Source organism: Oryza sativa, chromosome 3, assembly GCF_034140825.1.
Source record: "Oryza sativa Japonica Group chromosome 3, ASM3414082v1".
Taxonomy (NCBI): Eukaryota; Viridiplantae; Streptophyta; class Magnoliopsida; order Poales; family Poaceae; genus Oryza; species Oryza sativa.
In genome coordinates this window covers 14,552,620-14,575,231 of record NC_089037.1, presented here as the reverse complement: position 1 = coordinate 14,575,231, position 22,612 = coordinate 14,552,620, and the positions used below count along the sequence as shown (strand labels likewise).

Genomic DNA, 22,612 nt, shown 5'->3' with positions numbered 1-22,612 from the left:
AAACTACCGGCCTACTAGCTTCTCGCGCCACCGGGCGGAAGCGATCCCTCGTCCGTCCGATCGGGAACGAACGGACGGGCGGGATTCGCTGCTCCGGGATTTGCGGCACGCGTGGGCCCCCACGGGCGATCGCCTTTTGCAGCTCCCTTCGCTGGCGCTGGGCCCGCTGGACCGGATCTTCTGCGGGTTGTGGGGGGTGAATTAGCCTACACGTGATTTGGTGGTCAGCCCAGCCCGTCAATGGGGACAAGGCTGGCTATCACGCACGCCCACCACACGGCGGCCGCGGGGGGCTTGGCTGGTGTGTTGCTACAGCGGAAGCCACTGCTTCACTGGGGTACCGTACAGTAACTTGGTCGGACTCGGACCCTGCTCCCTTTTGCAACGAGGGGTGGATGAACCTTGGCGTCCCAAACCGATTTACCCCCCACCGGAGTACTGTTTAGAGCATATAGCCAACCGTTAACCAAAAAAATTAACACATCATCTACAATCAATCTAATAGCCTGCTCATCATGCAGTAACAGTTTTATAAATATACATATATCTGATCCACCTCTTATTCACACATAATATCTTAAAACTCATGCTGTAGCTGGCTATAAATCTTAGTCCGTTTTTTCTCCCTCATCTAACCTCTCATCTACTCCCTCTGCCCCCCCAAAAGACAAACCCTGGTTTCCGTGTGAAATATTTGACTGTCCGTTTTATATGAAATTTTTTTATAATTAGTATTTTCATTGTTGTTAGATGATAAAACATGATTAATACTTTATGCATGACTTATCTTTTTAATTTTTTTCATATAAGACGCATGGTCAAACGTTGAACACGGAAACCCAAGGATTGTCTTTTTTTCTGGGACGGAGGGAGTACATGTGCTTGTAACTATTCCCTCCGTCTCAAAATATAAGCATTCTTAGCATAGTGACAAGTCAAACATTTTTAACTTTGACTATTACTAGCAAAAAAAATAAAAAAAGATCAATAATGTAAAATTGATATTACTAGATTTATCATTAAACAAACTATCATAATATGCAACTCTTTTTATTTAAAACATCTTACTTTTATAGATATTGTAGATCAAAATAGCATCTCGGTGACCGTGTCAGAGTTCAAAAATACTTATATTTTAGGACGGAGGGAGTAGCTTATAGCATGCTATTGTAATTGCTCTTATAGATATAACCCAATTAGGATGGCTTCTTTCGAACAACAACAGATTTTTAAGAATTCAATCCTAAATTTTTTTTCGAATATAGCTATTTGATCAAAGAAATAACCATCCAATATTCCTTTAGATTGGTTTGAAACATACTCCATCTGTTCCAGAATATTCCCTCTACCCTAAAATATAGGAATCTAGGATTGAATTGGACATATCCTTCTCTTCAGATTCGTAGAAATATGATATGTCACGTCCGATGCTAGAATGCTATATTTTGGGACGGAGAGAGTAAGTTCTTTTTTACCCATTTCACACATATCAATAAAACTATGAATATTCCTACTTTATCAAATCCCAATACAATTACTCTCCACTTTATTTCACAAATTCTGATATAGTTATCACTAGAAAATAAACTTATTTGGAACAAACACAAGGAGCTAAAAAAAACTTATTCTAGGATAGGGTGAGTAGAAATTTTTTGGAAAAGATTTCACATGAGGTCAACCTCTTGGAAAAAAAAAATCTTTGTCTGCCCCGCAAAAAAAAATTATTTTTATGTCTATCTCTCTTCTAGTTACCTACTTCCATGTTTACTTGTTTTCCTTCTGATATTGAACCATTGTTAAAGATCACTAAGATACTATAGCTATGTCTTTTAAATGGTAATCCATATCTAACATAAATGATAATAATCTATTAACTGAGTGATAACTACAGAAAAAAGGATAAACCTACACATATATTAATATAATTAACATAATGCATATAACACCTTGTTCTTAAATAGATAACAGAACGTGCAGACAAATCTAAAAGCTTGAACTAGTAATATAAAAATGTTTATCACATTAGTACACTTATCAATTAATTATCATGCATGGAAAAATGCTTCCATGGTTATGTTGGTATAACAGAACGGAGAGAGTACAACATAACTACATGAAATTTTGATAGATGTTTTGCTACAAGTCTAATGAATGGCATACTACCTTGCAACCTAGTTTAATTGGGTGTGTGGTTTGTATCTTATAAATTAAGATTATCGCGTGCATATTTTCTAAGCTTTTTAAACCGTATAATTGTTGCAAAATCTTTCTAAATTAACTTATCAACTTTCTTATTTAATCTACCATCTACAAATAAGTATACTGCTATGATACGTTCACTTAATCTTGTAGTCTCCTATGCTATTTTTGTAACAGTGTACTATTATTTTTCTAACCAATAATTCTTTTGTAAAATACTGAACAATTATTTTAGCCTTTTAGTCATATCAAAGTAACTTAAAAATCGCAGTTGTCTCCTTCCTTCCTCTTGCACGGAGGTTTTGTGCTTCGTCATGTGTGCGTAACCACCGTAGAATCCGTACTTTCTCCTCAATCCACCCACCTAGTCAATCCTCAATTACATTGGCCTAGCTCATACGTTATCCTCAATCCACCCACCCAACCGATCTCTAATTATATGGACCTGACCCGTTACAAAGCACAACATATTACTAGTGACATACAATGAAATACAGAGAAAATTAACATTCCGTCAACCTCGCACATACTACAAAACTATGCTCTTCCTTTTTCATATCTATGAACTATTTTAAAACCACACTGGCATATACATGGACAGATTCTTCTTATGCCCACCTAAATAAAGCCGCGAGCAAAGTGAGGATATGAGCCCCTTTTTTTTTTCCCTTCCTCCTATGCAAATTGCAATGCAATGGTCCTGGCTGCATTCTAATAAGGCAGGAAACAACAAAGAAGATGCACGCTGTGTGGCCCTAGCAGAAAGAAAAAGGATGCCTTCATTGCATAAGGCCATTCAAAGCTGCCACCCTCTCCCTCTATCAGGCTGCTGCACTAGACTAGTAGCTCAAGCCTCAGCCTCATCCCCCCATTTGATACGAGAGAGAGAAGAGGAGAAGAAAGCAAAAGCTCCCTCTGCAGAAAAGAAGCGTTTTTTTTTCTTTCTTCTCGACGCAAACCAAGTAACCAACCCCTCCTCCTCGCAAGATCCCCCAAACCACGCGGGAAACCAGCCTCAAGTTCGTCATCCCCATTGGCGGCGCCGAATCGGCACAAGAACTCCGCGGAGATCCGTGCGGGAGGTTAGTTTCTTGTGTCGTTGGTTTCTTTCTGTTCTTTCTCTGTTTGGTGTTTGTTTTCTTGAGGTGTGTTGCGGGGAGTGCAAATTAAGTTTGGATCTTTTTTCGGAGATTAGCAGCTGTTCTAAAGTTCTTGCATTCTGTTCTTGGCTCTGGTTCTGCCAAATCCATCCTGGGGTTTCGTTGTTTTGGTTGGAAGAAGTTGTGCATTCTGCATGGAGCAGTTGGGCGGTTAGTATAGTACATGAACCAAGGGGAAGGAAAAAAAAACAACGAAATGGAATTTTTCCGTGTAGCGTCCTCCAAACTGATGGAGTGATACAGCTGTATTCCAATTGTTTAATTATTATCATGCTGTGATGGGGGCCCTTTGCTGAGTTTGCAAAATGCTTGCGTTGAGGGGGGGACGAGTAGTATGAGTGAGTTGCAAACTCTGCATTTTTTGTTTAGTGTTCTTTGGTCTACGATACGCGGCCGTATCTTTCGCCTGAAGTTTAGTACAGCCGTAAGATGCTGCGATGTTTTTTTTAAGCAACCTTTGTAGCCTCATTTTGGTGATTAGCTGATAATTTCTTTGTGTTTTTCTTTATAGTCTCAGTGGTTACTTGTCAGGAAATAATATAAATATATAATGGGAGCTGGTGTAAATAGATGCTGCAGAGCACTTTTCTGAACTTAGCTAGTTTACAGAGAATTGCTTTACTAAAAGAGCTCTAAGTAAGTTCATTGTTACTACTAGTAGAAAATAATATGATGGTGAGCTGATATAAGTATAAAGTTGTAGTAATATATTACTATTTGTTTCCAGACATCTGCAGTACGTATGGTTCAATCCAGAGTTCCACTTTTTTTTTTTTGTCTACCAAAGTAATAGTAACTGCAGAGTTTGTTCTTCAGTTCTTTGGATATTCTGTTTTCACTTCCGAAACCAGTACCACACAGTTTAGCCATGCCACTGTTGTTATTTTACTTGCCCCGTGAAAAAAATCTTATCTTCTCGTAGTCCAATTAAACAGAATTAGATGCTGTACTGCTGCTACCTTGAGTCACCTCCTTAGCTCTCTATTTTGCCTAACCAGCAAGGGATGGACCACTACAACTGTAAAGCGGAAGAAGGAATGCCTTTTCATTGTTCACTGATTAAAGTTGCATTCCTGGTTCCCCCTTAAACTGTCCTTTTATTGTAATTCAAGAGAAAGTGATGTTCAAAGTAGTTGGTTCTACTTTGATACCCCCTGCTGTTTTTTACAAGGCCTATTTTGGTTTCAATAGGCCAAATTTATGTATTTGATCAACAATTAGTCAAACTAAGAGTATATTTATTGTATAAAAATTATACCAATAGATTAATATTTCAAAGTATTGTTTTTTGCAAAATATCGGCTTCATAGCTATTTAAAATATATTTTATGGGAAACCAATTGTCAGAGGTTAATCTTTAAGACTTTGTGAAATTAAAATATACCCTATAAAAATCAAGGGTGGTAGTATTTCTCATGCAAATTTGCTGAGAGCTTAGTCAACAATATGAGAGTTTTCCTCACAAAAGAACAATATGAGAGGTTGATGGATTTGTGCTTCATTATTTTTCCCAACCACCTGCAATTATCTGTGATCTGAAAACTTCTTGGCGTGTAATCAATATATTTATTATTTGTGGGGGTCTAGTCTCTGTTATTTTTCTATCGTTTGTTTAATACTTTTGGTGCTTGTTGGTTACAAAAAATATGTTTTCATTTTTCTCAATCCTATTTCTTTCTCAAGATATTTCTACCTCTTGTTCCTTGGTTTTGTCATTTCAAAGATATGATAATGTGATGTATATAATTTGTTTCACGCATCTGTAGACTATAGGTGCTAAAACTCAACTAGGTCATATTTTGTTGTTCATCCAACTCTTTTCACCTTTGCATTCTTGAATTCCATTTTTGTTTGTTTTTGGCATTCTTTAATATTGGAGAAGTCATCAAATATCAACTAGTCAGGCACATGACATATTTAATACAGTAAATGTTGTGAGTTGTGCAATAACTTCTTTTTGTGGGACTAATATTGCAGGTTTTTCATTCTACAGATGACCCGGGCAGTAACTCTTGATTATGGGGGCAAGGTTCAGACTCGTGATTATGGAGGCAAGGCTCAGACTGAGACTTTACGGCCTGGGCCGTTACGTCCTGCAAACATCATCAGGGCTAAATTTCCTACCTACAAAAATGGTTTGAATGGTATAGTAGTCAAGCTGGCTGATGGCCCTGAAATGCCATCTCTCAAGGAGACTGTCACCAAGGAAACTGCGGATATGCTTGATCATCGTCAGCGTCTGTCAGTCCGTGAGCTTGCAATGAAGTTTGAGAAGGGTCTCAATACTGCCACTTTGCTGTCCAATGAGGTTCAGACTTTACTATTCAGTTTAACTAATACAATTACACAGTGTTACTTTTGTTTTTTCTTCCTCGAAAACACAGGAGAACTGCGCTTCATTATATTAAGAAGAGAGAAAGGGGCTAGAGCCCTACAACACACACCACACACAACCCACACCACTCAACACAACTCCCAACTCAGAAAACACAATTTATTACTTTTGTTATGTGGTACCTACTCACGAGGAATGAAGTTTAAGAGTAACTGAAAGACTACTGAAGATATATTTTTTGTTTTGACTTTCTCGAAACCTCAGGTTAAATGGAGACAAGTGGCTTTGTTGGAGCGTGATATCCTTCTGAAGAATCTAAAGACTGTATTAGAGTCACTGAGAGGCCGTGTGACAGGCAAAACTAAGGCTGAACTTGAGGACTCTATATCTATGGTTGGTTTCCTTGTATTCTGTACGTAAAGCATAATTTTCTTTAGGTTTATCTTTCATCTTGACCTGCATTTATATTTAACTGTATTTGTTTATAAAATATTATGCTCCACATAGCCTAATTTAAAATTTGAAGTCCTTTCAATTCCCTTACTGTTAATTATTATTTATAAAAATCCAGTTACCTGTGGAGGTGCATTCCTTAATTTTGGCAGTTTGATTAGAGTAATAATATTTTGCAGGTTGATATTCTTGCTGTCCAGCTCTCCAAAAGAGAAGCTGAGCTGCTTCAGCAAAAGGCAGAAGTCACAGAATTAGCAAAATCATTAAAGCTTGTACGTTCCAATATGTTTACTTGCAGTACTTAGCATTGAATTTTACAAACTTAAGATAACTTGTGCATTGTCATTATCTACAGTTTTGAGTTTGTTCTATTTTCCCCTCTTGCTCGTAGGCTTCTGAAGATGCCAAAAAAATCGTTGACGAAGAAAGGGCAAGTGCTCATACAGAGATTGAAAGTGCTAGGTCTTCTGTGCAAAGAGTTCAACAAGCACTTCAGGAACATGAAAAGATGTCCAGAACAACTGGAAAGCAAGTATGTAAATATAATTTAGCAGTGCGTTGCTTTCATTAGTTCACTGCATTTCCATTACTACAAGCTAACGGGTGAGATGTGTTTTCACTTCCAACTTCCAACATAGTTGCTCAGATTCCTCTTTATGTCTTTTTTTACCTTCTTTTTCTTAGAAGTTATCTTTCTTAGCTAAATTGTGTATTACAACATTTAATCAATTCGTAGGGCTTATTCATCTGTTTGTACCTCTACAGGAAGAATTTTAGAATGAAGCACACACAAATTATTTAATGCGTTGTTATGCACATGTGCAGCTTTTCTTCTGCATACACATTTAGTTTGTTGATCCTGTTCGTAATTACCATAGTTAGCTTTCTAAACCTGCAAGTCCATTTAGTCTAATTCTTAACATCTACTCACCAGCTATACTTTACTATCACCATCTTTTCATATGCTCTTTCATGCATGTCCATAGGTCAACATCATACATTCATATTCATTTACTCTGTTTTCAATCATTCAATCTACAACGTTTATGTGACCTCTATTTGCTGTTTGGAAGGATATGGAGGAACTAAAGAAAGAAGTTAGAGAGGCGCGAAGAATCAAAATGCTTCATTACCCCAGCAAGGTATAATTGAGTGTACTTCTTAATATTTTGGTGTACTGAATGAAATATGCCAAGTCTATTTTTTTTATATCATGCATGACACATATAGTGACTTCTCTAGGCAATGGATCTGGAAAATGAGATCAAAATTTTGCGTAAGACGTTCGTTGAGAGGTCCACGGATTGTGTTAATCTTTTGAAAGAGGTATACATCACCAATACTGGCTTCAGTTATTTCCAATTTTGCACCTGTTTCACATGGTCGAGATATCTTTATATCCAAGGTTGAAGCCATGAAGCATACATCGCTCAACATGTGAAATGTCTAGAGCGTAGCGTGTGCTTGAATTAATGAAATACAAAAGCAAACATGGAACATTAGGAATAGGCCTCATCAACCTGTGTGCATGTATAAAACAGCTATACAATCTCTAATAGGCATGATATTCAGGCACATTATTTCTGTAAGTTTTAAAATGCTACGGGAATAATAAGCAAGCAAGTTGAACATTTAATTGGAATAAATGAAAATTCTTATCAATCAGTGACACGGTGTGTTTTAGTCTATGTCAAAGACCTTGCCATGGTTGGCTAATGTTGAATATTATCAATCAGTGACACCATAGATGCTTCTTATGGTGCTACTTGGATGAACTATTACAAAAAGGTAAATAGGTGTATCTAAACCAGTTTTGTCTGGTCATCATAACAAACCAGTGGTTTGGGCCATAATAATAGCCTGGTTCAGTCCAGCCCTGTCAATTGGATCAGTAAAGCATTTGGCTAGCATGGTGTGGTCGAATCGGCCTGAACAGTGTGGTTGAATCAGTCTAACCCAGCTCCATCTCCCACGTTGGTTAAATTGGATAATAATTTTGTGTTCACCATTGCTTGGACTGCAACCTCTTGCCTCACAGCTAATTAGAAAGAGCACAAAATAACCTGAAGATATAACCTATTGTGTACTTCAACAATAAGAACATAAATAATGAAACAGATAATCAATCTGGAGAGAGGTCAGGTGCTCAGTTGGTTTACGTGTGGTTGTGTGTGCCTTCTTTTTTTCTCCAAATATTTCTTTCCACTGGGTAGAGATCTTTCTGTACAGTAGAATAAAATATGCATATATAGTACTAATTGTAACTGTTTTTTTTTTTCAGTTGGAACTGCACAAAAGGCCAGAGGGAAATGATATCCCTTTGTTTGATTTGGAGGGTCTCCAATGCTTAGGCTCAATACTACGCATAGTTTCTCAGAGCAGTACTACCATGGATTTCTCAAATATTTCAATCCAGTGGTTCCGTGTACACCCAAAAGAAAGTAACAAAGAGATTATTTCAGGTGGGACTCTCTCTCTCTCTCTCTAATGTTGTACAAAGTAAGCCACATCTTTCTCTTTTTTGAGTGAAAAAGGTACATCTGTTTCTTAATCTTAATTCACATTATTGTCTTCTTAAACACTAAACAAAGTTTCACAGAAAAGGTTCTTTCTTTCTTTTTTTTTCCTTTCAGTACTAATAAACTATTGCAAATATGGAAAACCACAACCTGGTAAAATATAACTGCCTTATTAGGGTAACTTTGGCTTACGATTAGAGTTTTATTTGCGTAAAAAAACGATTAGAGTTTTATAAGTTTTATCAACTGTTTGATTTTCAAAAATAGTTCAGGGTGTCAGTATTTCTGACTTTTTTTTTGTTCTTGGATTTATTAGGTGCCACAAGATCAGTATATGCTCCCGAACCACATGACGTTGGACGGTATTTGGAAGCTGAAATTAATTATGGTGGTGAAATTGCTATAGCAAAGACAGCTGGGCCAATAGACCCTGGTTTGTTTAATTGAAAACATCTTTGGGTAAAATTATCTGCATTTCTTGCATGACTAACATGTGTTTGTCGTTTCTTGACAGACGCTGGATTGGTCGATTATGTAGAGACACTCGTAAGGAAACGTGAAACTGAGTTCAATGTATGATTGTACTATCCTTTACCACTTTATGCCATTTATTTTCACGCTGTGTGTGATGTAAGGCTTTTAATTCAGAGTCTTCCGACCATATTCATTTCACCAAATAAGCTGTATGTATTGTCATGGTTCCAAAGCTTTCTGCTCTATGCTTGCAGTAGTATTCAATATGTCATCCACTACTTTAGTTTGCATTGCAATAAGATTGTTAAACCATATTCGAAATCACTGAAAGTGCAGAATTTTGGTTCTCTAGGGCTTTGTATTTTGACATTATCATCAAGTGGTTATCTTAACTATTGCTTTGTTTAGTAACCAAGTAATTTGTGTCCCATGGCAGGTTGTTGTGCTTCAGTTGAATGGAATTGATCAGCCAAAAGAGTCTGTTCATGTTCTCAATATTGGAAAATTGAGGATGAGGCTTTCTAAAGGAAAGACAGTGGTTGCCAAGGAATTCTATTCGTCATCAATGCAGGTAGGGTTCAGGAATGTCATATCTATCTTCTATTCCATTGTTACATAGTACCTTTTTTTTTCCCTTACAGTCCAACTGTTCTATAATTCTATTTCAGCTATGCGGTGTCCGAGGTGGCGGTGAAGCAGCTTCTCAGGCGATGTTCTGGCGGCCGAGGAATGACCTCAGCATGGTCCTGGCCTTCGAAACGACGAGAGAACGCAACACCGCAATCATGCTCACCCGGCGATTCGCCATAGATTGCAATGTATGCTCTCAGGCTAACTCCTTGCAGATTGCATCCAATTTGCCATGCTATGCTCTCAGGCTAACACCTCAACTACATGATTTTTTTTCCTCCATGACTGTTTGCAGATCATCCTTGCCGGTCCAGGCGACAAGACTCCATGGTGAAGAAACGCGAGCGCGCCACCACCGGTGCTCATCATCCTCTGATCCTCCGCAACTTCAAACCCCGTGCTGCGGTTGTATGTACATTTTCTGGTGCACATTGTGTTTTGCATCATGCCCTGTTTGTCAGTTAGTATGCGGTTCTTCCTTTGTGATGGTTCTTCTGAAAGGCGACGCCTGTGGGCACCGTTTTAGCCGCCTCCGGTTGCCGTCTTTCTCCTCCCCCTGTCACCGTGATGCTGATGTTCTTACGCTGCTGCGGCTGTGATTTGTTGCTAGGAAAAAAAATAGCTGTATAATGTATTGTCTGTTTGGTAGTAGTACATACCACGACGACATTGAGCTAAGTAAAGTTTGATCCGGAACGTGGGCTAGTTTGTGCTAACATTGTTCATCTGTCTTGACTGACCAAAAGATTGAATGGTAGTACAAGATTGAGTGCATGCAAAATCCATTGTCCCTGTCATTTGGGATTCAGAAAATTCGCATGGAATGAAATATTATGGGTCTCTTTCTCTTCGGATTCGCAAATGGTGATGACGTATGGATTGGTGATGCTGTATATAACACATATTCCTGTGCTTTGCATCTGAAAACTTCATCCAAAGACCAGGAAATTGTTCAGTGTTAACCGAGAAAAAACATGAAATTGGCAAGTAGGTACTGAAAAAGGAAACTGGGGAATTTATTTTTTTCCTGAAGTTCGCCTTTTAGTCTTCGTTTGACCTGGAAAAAATGAGATCGAATAAGACTGTCGCAGTCGCTACAGAAGATTGTCCCAGTAAAAACAAAAATGTAAAAAATGCATGGATGGAGAAATTAAGCACGGAAAGAGATAAAACAGGACAAGAAATAAAATTCACTTGAATGTGTTTTCACACTGAAGTTTACAAGTTTAGTTAAAATTAGTACGATGTGATAGAAAAGTTGTATGTGTTTTCATACTGAAGTTTAGAAGTTTAGTTAAAATTAGTACGATGTGATAGAAAAGTTGTATGTGTATGAAATGTTTGATGTGATGGAAAGTTAGAAGTTTGAAAAAAAAACTTTGGAACTAAACAGGCCGAACTGCCTCGCAGATCGAGCGGCTCTGCAGGTTGCTTCTTGCCTTGACTTGACCCGTGCCAAGTAAAAATTACAGTATGAGCTTTAGATTTTTATTTTTCACCGTGCAGCTCTCTCTATCTGGCGCACGTGCATCCGGGGGAGCCAACCGTTGGTTCGGTCCAGCCAGATCGAGTCAAGGAAGAAACCGACCCGGGGGCGCGCACTGTGTGTCACCCGACCGGGGGGATCGAAGTTGTCGTCACCCAGCTGGGTCGCTCGCATATTTCGCTCTCGCCGGCGGTAGCCGTTTCGGGACGGCACGGCATCCGACCACTGGTTTTGTTCTAGTTGATCCAGGGTTTTATGCTTATCGTCGTTTACCGTGGTAACTGAGCTTACCATCATGCACCTTACCACTGAGTTTAAAAGAAGTTTCAATGAAAACTTGAGAACTTTTGGTAAACGTCGAATGATTTCTCTAGATTTTATTGATCGCTTATTATTAAGGTAAGTAATTAACCATTTCTTCCACGATAATATTCGGCTTGATGGTAACGCTTGTCAGTGGCCACGCTACCCGTCTAAGTTTAACCCTTGGATCATGCAGTGGACGTCGCACCGGGACGGTTTTTTCCCTGTGGCCTCTGGGTTGAGTCCTATATGCTTAGATCACACGTGTGTACGTCCAGTGATATTGTTCGTTTCCTGTGCACCAGAGACTTTAGATACTCCAAGGCCACGAGTTTAGTTCTAAAATTTTTCTTCAAACTTCCAACTTTTCCATCACATCAAAATTTTTCTACACACATAAACTTCCAACTTTTTTATCACATCGTTCCAATTTTAACCAAACTTCTAATTTTGGCGTAAACTAACCACACCCCAAGTCTCTAGCTTAAAGCGTGTGTTTGACATGCATGCATGCGTGTGTGGAGCTGCGTTGGTGGTGTGGTGTGCATGCATGCACATCCTCCTTTGTACGTACCCTTTTTAAAAAAAAGAGAGAAAAAGGTAAACCTTGATTGATTTGTGTCCAACAGAGCTATACGTACGATAAAACTCCATAAGATGAGAGTACTATACTTCTTAGTCTCTGTGGTGTGTATGCGGCGAATATGGGGAGCAACGTGTTTCCACCCAATCAATAATCATGCATGGTAGGATCGTACCAAAATTATACTAACGTTTGAATTTTTCCTTAGTTAAATTTATTTAAGTTTGATCAAGTTTATAGAAAAATATACTAATATTCTCAATACAAAACAGACATATTATTAAAATATATTTAATGTTAGATTTAATAAAACTAATTTGGTAGTGTATATGCTGTTATTCTTTTTATATAAGCTTGGTCAAACCTAAAGAAATTTGACTAAGAAAAAAATAAAACGTCTTATAAAATAAAACGAAGGGAGTACAAATTTTGTCGTATGCGTAGCAATTTCCATTTGTGTCTCACCCAACGCTCTTGCTTGCCGTGAAGGTGGGGCGCCCTTAATGGGTGGATGATCGCTCCCAGCGATCAACCCGCCCCTTCCCCCTATACTCCTCTCTCTTCTCTCCTTCTCTACTATTATAAAAATTGAAGATATTTTTGCTGGTACTTTGGTACGTTATCCGTGTATAAGTAGGTTTTTAAGTTCATTCGCTTTTGAAAATACATATCTGTATTTGAGTCAGTTTTTAAATTCGTTCGCTTTTGGAAAATGTTTTTGCCGGTATTTTTGGTATGTCATCCATGTATAAGTTGATTTTTAAGTCCGTTCGTTTTTGAAAATACATATCCATATTTGAGTCAGTTTTTAAATTTGTTTGCTTTTGAAAATATAGGAGTCGTATAAGAAATTTCTTTAAAAAAACTTGCATGCTAAATTGAGATGATTGGACTCCTAATTGCATCTTATGATTTTCTGAAAAAGTATATATCCAAGTGAATTTCTACAGAGAATTTCACCTTAACTAAACCGTGTAACAATAATAAGATTAAAATAACCTTCACCCGTTGCAACGTACGGGCATTTTTTCTAGTCATCATAAATTTCAAAAAAAAAACAAATCTAGTAAAAAAATTAGAAAAAAAATCTAATACTCTTATTCATGTGCATAGACTTTATACCGTAAACTTTGCACGCATAAACTTTTCCTATAGAAATATTCTATATATAAAATATTTGAATCCGAATTTGAATTTGAATCGGATATATAAACTTTTGATCTCTAAACATTCGCTCTACAAACTTTAGGTGGATAAATTTTAGATGTGTAAACTTTAGGTGTATAAACATACTAAAAGAGGAAAATAATACACGCATAAACTTTATGTATAGAAATATTCTACATATAAAATATTTAATTCGAATTTGAATAGGGTATATAAACTTTTGACCTATAATTTTTAGGTGTGTAAAATTTAGCTATATAAACTTACCCGAAAATAAAAACTATACGGTGAAAAAAAAAAGAAAGTGGTGAAAAAAATTGATCGTCCCAGGCGATCGATCGCTAATTAGCTATCTCGGCGAAGGTGCCCCCGCCGCAGGGAGCCAAGCCAACCCGGCGAAAAATCGGATGAGATCTCGGTCGTCTTGACCCCGTCCGCCGCTGGACCGATCCGCCGATCGATCAACGGCGGCGTACATGGCGTGGGGTTACGTTCCACGTACGTACGTATAGTACAAGGCAAACTCCGACAATGGATTCAGTCGTCGGCTTCCCGGCGAGGTCGCCGTCGCGAGTGTCACCGGAATAATAATATGTCCCGTATAGCGACCTCTACCTCTCGCCGCCCGCGGTCTCCGCTGCCTCGAAGCTCCCCGGCGCCGTCGTCAAAGCAGCTAGCTACCCAATCAAATCAAGGATTGGTCTCTCTCTCTCTCAAAAGACGATTGGTTTGATGCCTCTTTCAGGGTCTGAACACTCTGCTGGGAACTAGCGCTACTATTCCTCCTGCCTGAGGAAGAAAATCGAAGGCCTCACCTTGAGCTGATAGCTTGATAGTACTGATGCCTGTATTTTTGTCTACAAGCTAGCACAAAGAAATTTCATCGCGATCTCGAAAATCTATCCACATCCTACATGCCCTGATTTTTTTTATTTATTTTTCAGAAAAGTTAATAAACTCGTTTCTGTGAAAATGGTACAGTGAATCCGCAAAATTTATGGGCGAGGATAGTGAGCTGAACTAATTAACGGCATATGAAATGAGATAAGTCAATGGCATGTTGTTAATTAAGTATTAATTATTGTAGATTTAAAATAGATTTATTTGATTCTTAGAGTAACTAATATATATATTTTAAAAAACAAAAACTATTTAAAAACATGCTCATAAAAAACGAAAATGTGCTATAGACTTGAAGCTGATTCAAACACACCGTGAGTCTTCAAGGAAAAAAAAAGATAATATCGAAATGACCGATTACTGATGCACGAACTTGCAATCAGCAATCGGTGGATGAAAGTACAATTCATCATACATGCATGCATGATCTACCAGCATCATGGCACCTAAAACTAAATACTCCTACTAAGTACGTACATATGGTGATACAGATCAGTATTAATTCCGCAATAATCCATAATCCATATGGCTAAAAAAAAATCAATCAAGCTCGATGATCACCACGTACAATACATCGGCCGTGCCATCTTATACAGCAGCTAAAGTATATACACACACGTACACGTATACAAATACGTACTCGCGATGACGTGGCGCGCCCACGAACGCACGCGGGCGATCAGGGCAGCTTGGCGGAGGCGCTCCGCCGCCGCGAGGCCGCGCCGCCGCCGGAGCCGGCGCCTCTGACCTCGGCGCGGATCTTGGCGGAGATGGCGTTCCTGCCGGCGACGGGGGCGTTGGTGGGCCAGAGGCCGACGGTGACGGCCATGTCCTTGAAGCCCTGCAGGCGCTCGAGGGCGTCGACGACGGCGGCCATGCGCGGGCGGTCGCGCGGCTGCGGGCTGGTGCACTGGACGGCGAGGTGGGCGACGGCGCGGGCGGCCTTGACGGAGTAGTGGCCGGCGAGGCGCGGGTCCATGATGCAGCGGAGGCGGCGGCTGCTGCCGAGGTAGGGGCGGGTCCAGTCGACGATCTTGACCACCTGGTCGGCGTGGAGGCTCCTCCCCCTGACATGCTCCATGGCGCGCCGCCCCGTCAGGAGCTCCAGGAGCACGACGCCGTAGCTGTACACGTCGCTCTTGATGTTGAGGTGCCCCGTCATCACGTACTCCGGCGCCGCGTACCCGTGCGTGCCCATCACCCGCGTCGTCACGTGAGTCTCCGAACCCTCCGGCCCCATCTTCGCCAGCCCGAAGTCCGACAGCTTCGCCGTGAACTCCTGCAAGCTCAAGTTAGTTCGGGCGATCGATCGAATTGGAGAAGAAGGAGCTAGGTGGTGTGTAGTGTACCGAGTCGAGGAGGATGTTGGAGGCCTTGAAGTCGCGGTAGATGACGGGGGTGGAGGCGCCGTGGAGGAAGGCGAGGCCCTTGGCGGCGCCGATGGCGATCTTCAGACGCGTGCCCCACGGCACCGTCGCCGATATCCCTGCACAATATGGACATGGATCGAATCGGTCAGTTTGTGCCGGCGGCGGCGGCGGCGGCGGCGCGGAAACGGAGATGTGGCCGGAGCTAGCTATAGCTAAGTGCGTACTCTTGAAGAGGTGGTTCTCGAGGCTGCCGCGCGGCATGAACTCGTAGACGAGGAGGCGCTCCTCGTCCTCGCAGCAGTAGCCCAGCAGCTTCACCAGGTGCGGGTGCCGGAACTGCCCCAAGAAGATCACCTCCGCCTGCACCGTGCACGCCATGTCCGCCATGGACGACATCGACTTGAGCTTAACTACTACCAGAGAAAAGCAGTACCAATTGGCAGGAGGAAAGAAAGCAGTAAGCATGGACATACCAGCCACTCCCGGTGGCCCTGGAGGCCGGCGATGTCGAGCTGCTTGACGGCGACGGGCTGGGGCAGGAGGCCGGGGCGCATGCCGGCGTCGACGAAGCCCTTGTGGACGGCGCCGAAGCCGCCCTCCCCGAGCAGGTAGCTGCTGGAGAAGTCGTGCGTGATGGACCGGAGCTCGGAGAAGCTGAAGGAGTAGAGCTGCAGCGGGCCGGACACGCCGCCACCGCCGCCGCCCCCCTCCTCGCCGTCGTCTTTCCCCCCCTCCGCCGCCCCCGCGACGGACGACGCCGGGCTGTTGGTCATCGACGACAGCTTCCGGAACGACGCCAGCCTCCGTGAGAACTCGGACCGCGCCGGCCTGCACCGCGCGAGGCCGCCCCCGCCGCCGCTGCCATCCACCGCCACCACCGCGTCCTCCGCCGCGCAGCACTTGGTCGCCGACGCCAGCATCGGCCTCCACTGCCTCGGCGGCATCTTGGATCGGATGGAGATGGAGACGGAGTGGAGATCGAGCAGGTGGGGGGCGGGAGGAGGGCGAGCTGAGGGGGGGTGGGCCGGGAGAAGTAGAAATATGGCGGGAGAAAAAGGGCGGGGGGTAGTGCGAGTGCGAGGGCCAACCGCTCCAACAAACTGCGGCTGCAGCCAACTGCTCCGATCCGAGCCAACCACTCCCTCTCTTTGGAGGGGCTTATGTATGTATGTATGGCAAAGCACCGGCCTCGCCTTTTCGATCGAGCGGGGGCCTTTGGTGGACTTGTTGTCTCTTGCGTCAGATGGTCGTCTCCACGGCTCCACGCCACACTGGCTTAGCTTACACTAGATCTGACTGAGGATGTGTACACCTGATTGATCAGCAATGGAATAATGGAATGTGACTATGTATATGAGCATGCATTATTTATAAGGTATTGGATGATAAGGGAGGAACAGAGGCGTGCTACACGTGATGTGCTAATAATAATAATAATAATAATAATAATAATAATAATAATAATAATAATAATAATAATAATAATAATAATAATAATAATAATAATAATAATAATAATAATAATAATAATAAAATATTGTTGTTATTATTATTATTATTATTATTATTATTATTATTATTATTATTATTATTATTCCTTCGGCTATCTTAAATAATCTATGTTCTTTCTCAAGATTGAGAACTCAGTTGTATAATTCAGAAATCAACTAATACTGTAATTAAATATTCATGTGCCATCTCTTAACATTTTTTTTTGAGGAACCGACGGCAGGAGTTTCTCCTGCCGGAATTTATAGAAGAAGATAATTGACCCAGTTAATAAGGGAAACCGGGCCCGAAAACCGAACAAGCACGGTTAATTAAACGGGAAATTAGCAAAAACCTATAGAGAAAAGGAAAAGAAAACCAACTATTGAGACCTCACAGAAGTCGTCGTTGCCGAGCTTACCAAAGGCAAGCTGCTTCAACAATATAAACGAGGTCTCCAGAACCACCAAACATCCTCTAGTGGAGCAGAAACCTTCTGAGCGAAGCCTTCATCAAGGGAACAACATCAAGGATGCTGTCAACGCTCATTCTGAAAGGAACCCGGTTTTCACCTGAAAGAAGAGAGAGTCAGCATGACGATACCTCCAAGGAGGAAACGGCGCCCACAGGCGTCGATATAATCAACCTAGGAAAGCACTAGGCAAGGTTTTCACCCGAGGCTCTCTCAAAATGCTCAACCTCCCAATCCTCGTCGCATTGTCGGGACATCTGTTGAGGGTCATCGTTGCCGAGCTTGCAATACAAGCAACTCAGACTCCACGTCAACAGTCAATCACATCGCAGCTCGACCAGAGACCACCTCACACACAGGAACCCAGCTGCAGCAAACCTATGGCGCGGCCGACGACTAGCGAGACAGGACGCCAGCAACTCCGCACGCCACCCCTACCGAACCAAGGAGCTCCCCGGCATCGACTGGAAGCAGCCTAGCCTAAGAAGGGAGGAGCACCTAAGAAGAGGGGAGCGGGCGCCACACCGCCAGTGAGCACCGGAAGAACAACCATAGAAGAAGGGGAGAACCAGATCTAGAGCCCGACACCGGCGTCGACAGAGTCCGTCGCTGGTCACCTTGGCCAGATCTGGAAGCGGGGCAACCGAATTTGGCGACGCCGGAGCCGGAGCCGCGGAGAGCCCCACCGCCGTGCCGTCGCCGCGACCTCGCCGTCCCGCCGCCATCGTCGCCACACCCGCGTCGGGGCGAGATGGAACCGAGAGAGATGGCCCCGCCGCCGCCATCCCAGCGCGTCGCCCAGCTTTGCCGGCGACGAGCTACGGCAACAGCAAAGCAGGGAGGAGGGAGGAGGAGGGGCGGCGGCGGCTAGGGTTTCGCCCCCAAGCCGCCGCGCGAGGGCGACGTGAGGGCCCGAAACGCTTTACCGTACCATCCGTTTCACCCCCTCTCTTAACATTTTTAGCTTCTCTTTAGGCCCGTCCGTGGATAAGTGCGAAGTAAGCGACCACACGGCCCCCAAATTTACATATTTCAATGCATACTAATATATTTCTAGACCTCTCCTTCCATTTTTCAAAAGTTCTCCTCTTCTTATTCTATTGATTTGCTTAGAACAGATTTATTTACTTTGGCTTTGATAAGTGTTCGGTGATAATCATGGCGATCTCAAAGAGTAGTTCATGGCGACAATCACTGCATTAGTTCATAATGAGTGTTTGAATGTGTGTTCTAGGCTCCAAATATTCCACCTTTTCCATTTACTAGAGAAAATTTGAACCACTACATTAGGGCGCCACTACAAAGGAAAAAAAAAAGAGAGAGAGAGAGAAGAAAGGAAAAGGGAGAGAAAAGGAGAAGAAAACTGCTGCGCTGTAGCAGGAAGGAGCTAAACGCAATTTCTTTGCCACGTTATGATACGGAGGAGGCCGAACACAAAGTGCTATGGAGCGCCACGTCGCGGTCATATCCGATCAACCGAGGTTTAGAGCTGTCGTGATAAATAAAATAATACACCAAAAATATGAATTTTACAGGTTCACGAATCTAAATCATATCACCATATGTAATCTTAATTAAGGACCGATGATGTATTTTGACGATGCGTAGTTGGCCACATGCATATTCTTCATATAAAAGAATAACAATGAGGCAATTTGGTTTTTATGCAAATTTTAACCTACCAATTTGTTTATCAACTTCAGGGGTACTTGCTAGCCATTTTGCATTGAAGCCGATTCTTACCAAATCAACAGTCTCTCTACCATTGAGACTGCTACAAAAGTTAAACTTTGTGTTAAGTTGCATCACTAATATTAACGCATTGGGTGATTTTTACTCTATTTAAGTAGGTAATGGTATTTTCCAGAAAAATATATTATTAGTGTTAATCCGTGACAACCTTAACACTCAACGGTAAGCACTAAGGAGATACTACAATAAAAAAAAATATGGCATTTGCTTTACAATAGTGTAAGATCAGTTTAAAATTAATTTAACATGACAGGAGCCAACGCCACGATGGGTGGATCCGCTGTCACCGGCCCCACGACAGACAGAGTTGGCACGCTGGTCTTAGGAGCGGTCGGCCTCCATAGTCTCTACCTTTCCCTCGTAGATCCGACAGTTATGGAGAGGCCACGACGATGACAACAACGACGGGGGAGAGGTGTCCATGATGAGGATGAACGGTGGCCTAGAAGGTGGCGGATCCGGCACCAGAGGCCTCTCCCCCTTCCTCAAGGGATATGGATCCGCATGTGGTAGCGATGGAGGTGGGGATGGATCCAGCAGCATCTCCCCCTCCCTCGCGCACGGATCTGTCAGTGGTGGCGATAGGGGAGAGGCAGATCAGACGACCTCTCCTCCTCCCACGTGGCTGCAACGGTGGCGGCCTCAAGAGTAGCAGATCCGGTGGTGAGGAGGTCAGGGAAGGGCAGTGGCGACGGCGTCGCACAGAGCTAGGGTGTCTCTTTTTGGAACTTTTTTTTGCCGAAAATTATCTTGCAGTCGAACGGCATAATTTATCGTGTGGATGTATGGTCCGCCTGAAAAATTTCATGTTTCTACATACTCACCTAGGAAAACGTGTTTCAGTTGTTTAGGAAAATGGTTTCTACGAGTGGGACATGCTTTTGGCATAGAGCCTATCTTTTGTTTGTGCTACGGTCGCGACATTGTCGATGCGACGATCGACGCACAAAACACGGCATTATGCAGTTGGATTATTGTAGTATGTAGTATACATGCCTGCATGCTGGAGCAGTTGGGGGAGTGGACGATGACGATTGACGACGACCACTCGTATGCGACAGAACAGCTTAGCTTCAGATATACATGACACGCATGTATATATCCTATCTCCATCCACCATGCATGCATGCTCTTTCTCAGCCCTAATTAAGTCAACCTGCTCCTCTTAGCTAGGCAGCGCGGTGTCACTGGTTTTGCTGACACAACAGTCAAGCTATGGAATTAAGCAGAGAAATTAATTAAGGACACTGCTAGCTAATACTATTACTTCACTTAATTAGGTAAGCCTACGTGTACATCTGCACCTCCGAACATGTATATAACTAGGAAGTATATTTATAGATATGGTATACAGAGCATCATATGTAGTCATACACTCATTTCGGTTGGAGACTTGGAGGACTGAGAGATACAAATTAGAGTTGGCTCTTTACACCCCTACAGAAATATCCACACTGGCCCCCTATCAGTCCTAGTTCAACTATACGATACTAAAAAAAAATCTGAACTTCCCCGTAAATTATTATGGTAGTATGAATTACCTCTTTAAACTTAAATACCAGACATTCAACACCCTTGATTCCTCATACCGGACAATTAACACCCCCAACTCCCGAGCATTGTTTAAGGCGGTTATGAACTGGACAAGCTGACGTGTTATTCCAACATGGCAAAAAATTAAATAAAAAATTAAGTCAACAATATTTAATAAAATAATGGATGGCCCCACATGTCACCCTCTTCTCCTTTCTTCCCCATTCTCTTCATCCCCAATAGGTCAGAGCCGCCGGACCATGGAGGAGGCGACAAGACAACGAGCGCCCTCTATGGCTCGTGGAGGAAGGCGGCGGCGACAACAGTGATGGCCGGCGAAGAAGATCTGTGGAGGTCGGGAGAGAGGTGAGCTCATGTAGGGGATCCCGTCTTCCCTCCTCTTCCTTCTCCTCCACCCGACGAGAGAGGAAATGGGAGCAGAAGCGTGGGCGTCACCAGATCCACCTCCTCGCCGAAGCTCGCCGTGCCCCCCTTGTCGACACTCGTTGCTCGCGGCGCTTTCACCTACCGTGCCCTCTTCGCTGCCGCCCACTGCTTCTAGTCCTCCCCACCGCGCCCATAGCCCACAGCACTGCAGACCCTTCCTCGCCACTGCCTCCCCTCCGTGCCCTCCTCGCCGTTGCCCGTCGCCCATTGCATTGCAGCGCCTTCCTCACCGCTACTCACTACCCTGCAACGCCCTCCTCACCGCTCGCTGTCCCCGCAATACCAACCAGCATCGGCAGAGAGATAAAAGAGAGGCAAAGATACGGTGTATATGACAAGTGGGTCCCATGTTTTTCTTCTATTTTTTCTCAGATTGGATACGTTGGCGCCATGGGTACACCAAATAGGATCAAAACCACTTCTGATTGGATTAGTTATGAGGGTAATTTGTCCGGTTTGAGAAGTCTAGGGTGTAAAATATCTGGTTTTTAAGTTTAGAGGGATAATTAGTACTGCCGCAATAGCTATGTCGAACCGAGCCCAACTAGGACTCTAGGAGTACTATTTTAGCTCAGTTATACTCCAACCAGGCCGAACCGAGCCAAGCCTCTTTACATGTGAGCTTTCACGAGCTGAACTTTTTTTTTTGAATGGACTTCACGAGCCGAATTGAGTTCTTCCATCCATTGCCTGACCTCCTCTCTCTTGGCTGGAGGCTAAAACAAGTGACATTCTCATGAACTAGTTATATGCCCCTACTGTGTAACAGGTCAAACTTATATAATTAAGAATTAGATGGGTGGGTGGTTTAAGGGCCTATTCATTTTGGAGGAATTTCAAGGGATTTGGATTCCTAAGGATTAATTCCTATAAATATCATTTGGTTCATAAGGATATAGATATAGGAAAAACCAAAGGAATTTTTCCTTTCCTACAAGTTGCAGAGAGAAAACAAAGGAAATTTTTCATCCACACAAACCTCATAGAAAAATTCCTATGGATTGAAGTGTGCATGCTTTTCTATTTCTCCACCTTTTCTATTCCTATGTGTTGAAATTCCTCCAAAACAAATAGGCCCTAAGGGTAAATTACTGGATTTTATGGTGGTTACACACATGAAACGACCTCCTGCGTATCTATAATATAATAATAAAAAAAGCGTAGCGGTGACGGTGACTCCAACCCTGACAGACACACGCAATACTAATTGTACGATTGCGAGATCTAATGGATCATATTGCGTCTCTTCCTCTGCACGCCGCCTTAGGCCTGATCCACGCAACGCACGCGTCCTCCCTCTCTCTCGGTCGCTCCCTCCGCATCTCCGCTCCGCTCTCTCCC

The 22,612-nt window shown here is 42.7% G+C and overlaps 2 protein-coding genes across 4 annotated transcripts; one reads left to right on the top strand and one right to left on the bottom strand.

Annotated features, from left to right (window-relative positions):
- The first annotated feature begins 2,873 nt into the window (after positions 1–2,873).
- Positions 2,874–10,620, top strand: LOC4332907 (stomatal closure-related actin-binding protein 1). Of its 3 annotated transcripts, none has more exons than XM_015773021.3 (13): positions 2,874–3,281; positions 5,353–5,667; positions 5,959–6,087; positions 6,327–6,419; positions 6,539–6,679; positions 7,221–7,289; positions 7,390–7,473; positions 8,429–8,609; positions 8,983–9,099; positions 9,181–9,239; positions 9,577–9,711; positions 9,809–9,958; positions 10,066–10,620. In XM_015773021.3, the coding sequence occupies exons 1-13, from the start codon at positions 2,877–2,879 to the stop codon at positions 10,102–10,104; spliced, it is 1,917 nt and encodes a 638-aa protein (XP_015628507.2). In that variant the 5' UTR covers positions 2,874–2,876; the 3' UTR covers positions 10,105–10,620. The 3 variants fall into 3 exon arrangements, with proteins under 3 accessions (XP_015628507.2, XP_015628509.1, XP_066164938.1); XM_015773023.3 differs by having other exon boundaries at positions 3,028–3,281; positions 5,337–5,667; XM_066308841.1 differs by lacking the exon at positions 7,390–7,473 and having other exon boundaries at positions 3,028–3,281; positions 5,337–5,667.
- A 3,910-nt stretch (positions 10,621–14,530) lies between these two features.
- Positions 14,531–16,908, bottom strand: LOC4332906 (probable serine/threonine-protein kinase PBL15). The gene is made up of 4 exons (XM_015772735.3): positions 16,053–16,908; positions 15,804–15,939; positions 15,559–15,695; positions 14,531–15,488 (listed from the first exon to the last, which is right to left on the bottom strand). The coding sequence occupies exons 1-4, from the start codon at positions 16,521–16,523 to the stop codon at positions 14,889–14,891; spliced, it is 1,344 nt and encodes a 447-aa protein (XP_015628221.1). The 5' UTR covers positions 16,524–16,908; the 3' UTR covers positions 14,531–14,888.
- Between the last annotated feature and the right edge of the window lie 5,704 nt (positions 16,909–22,612).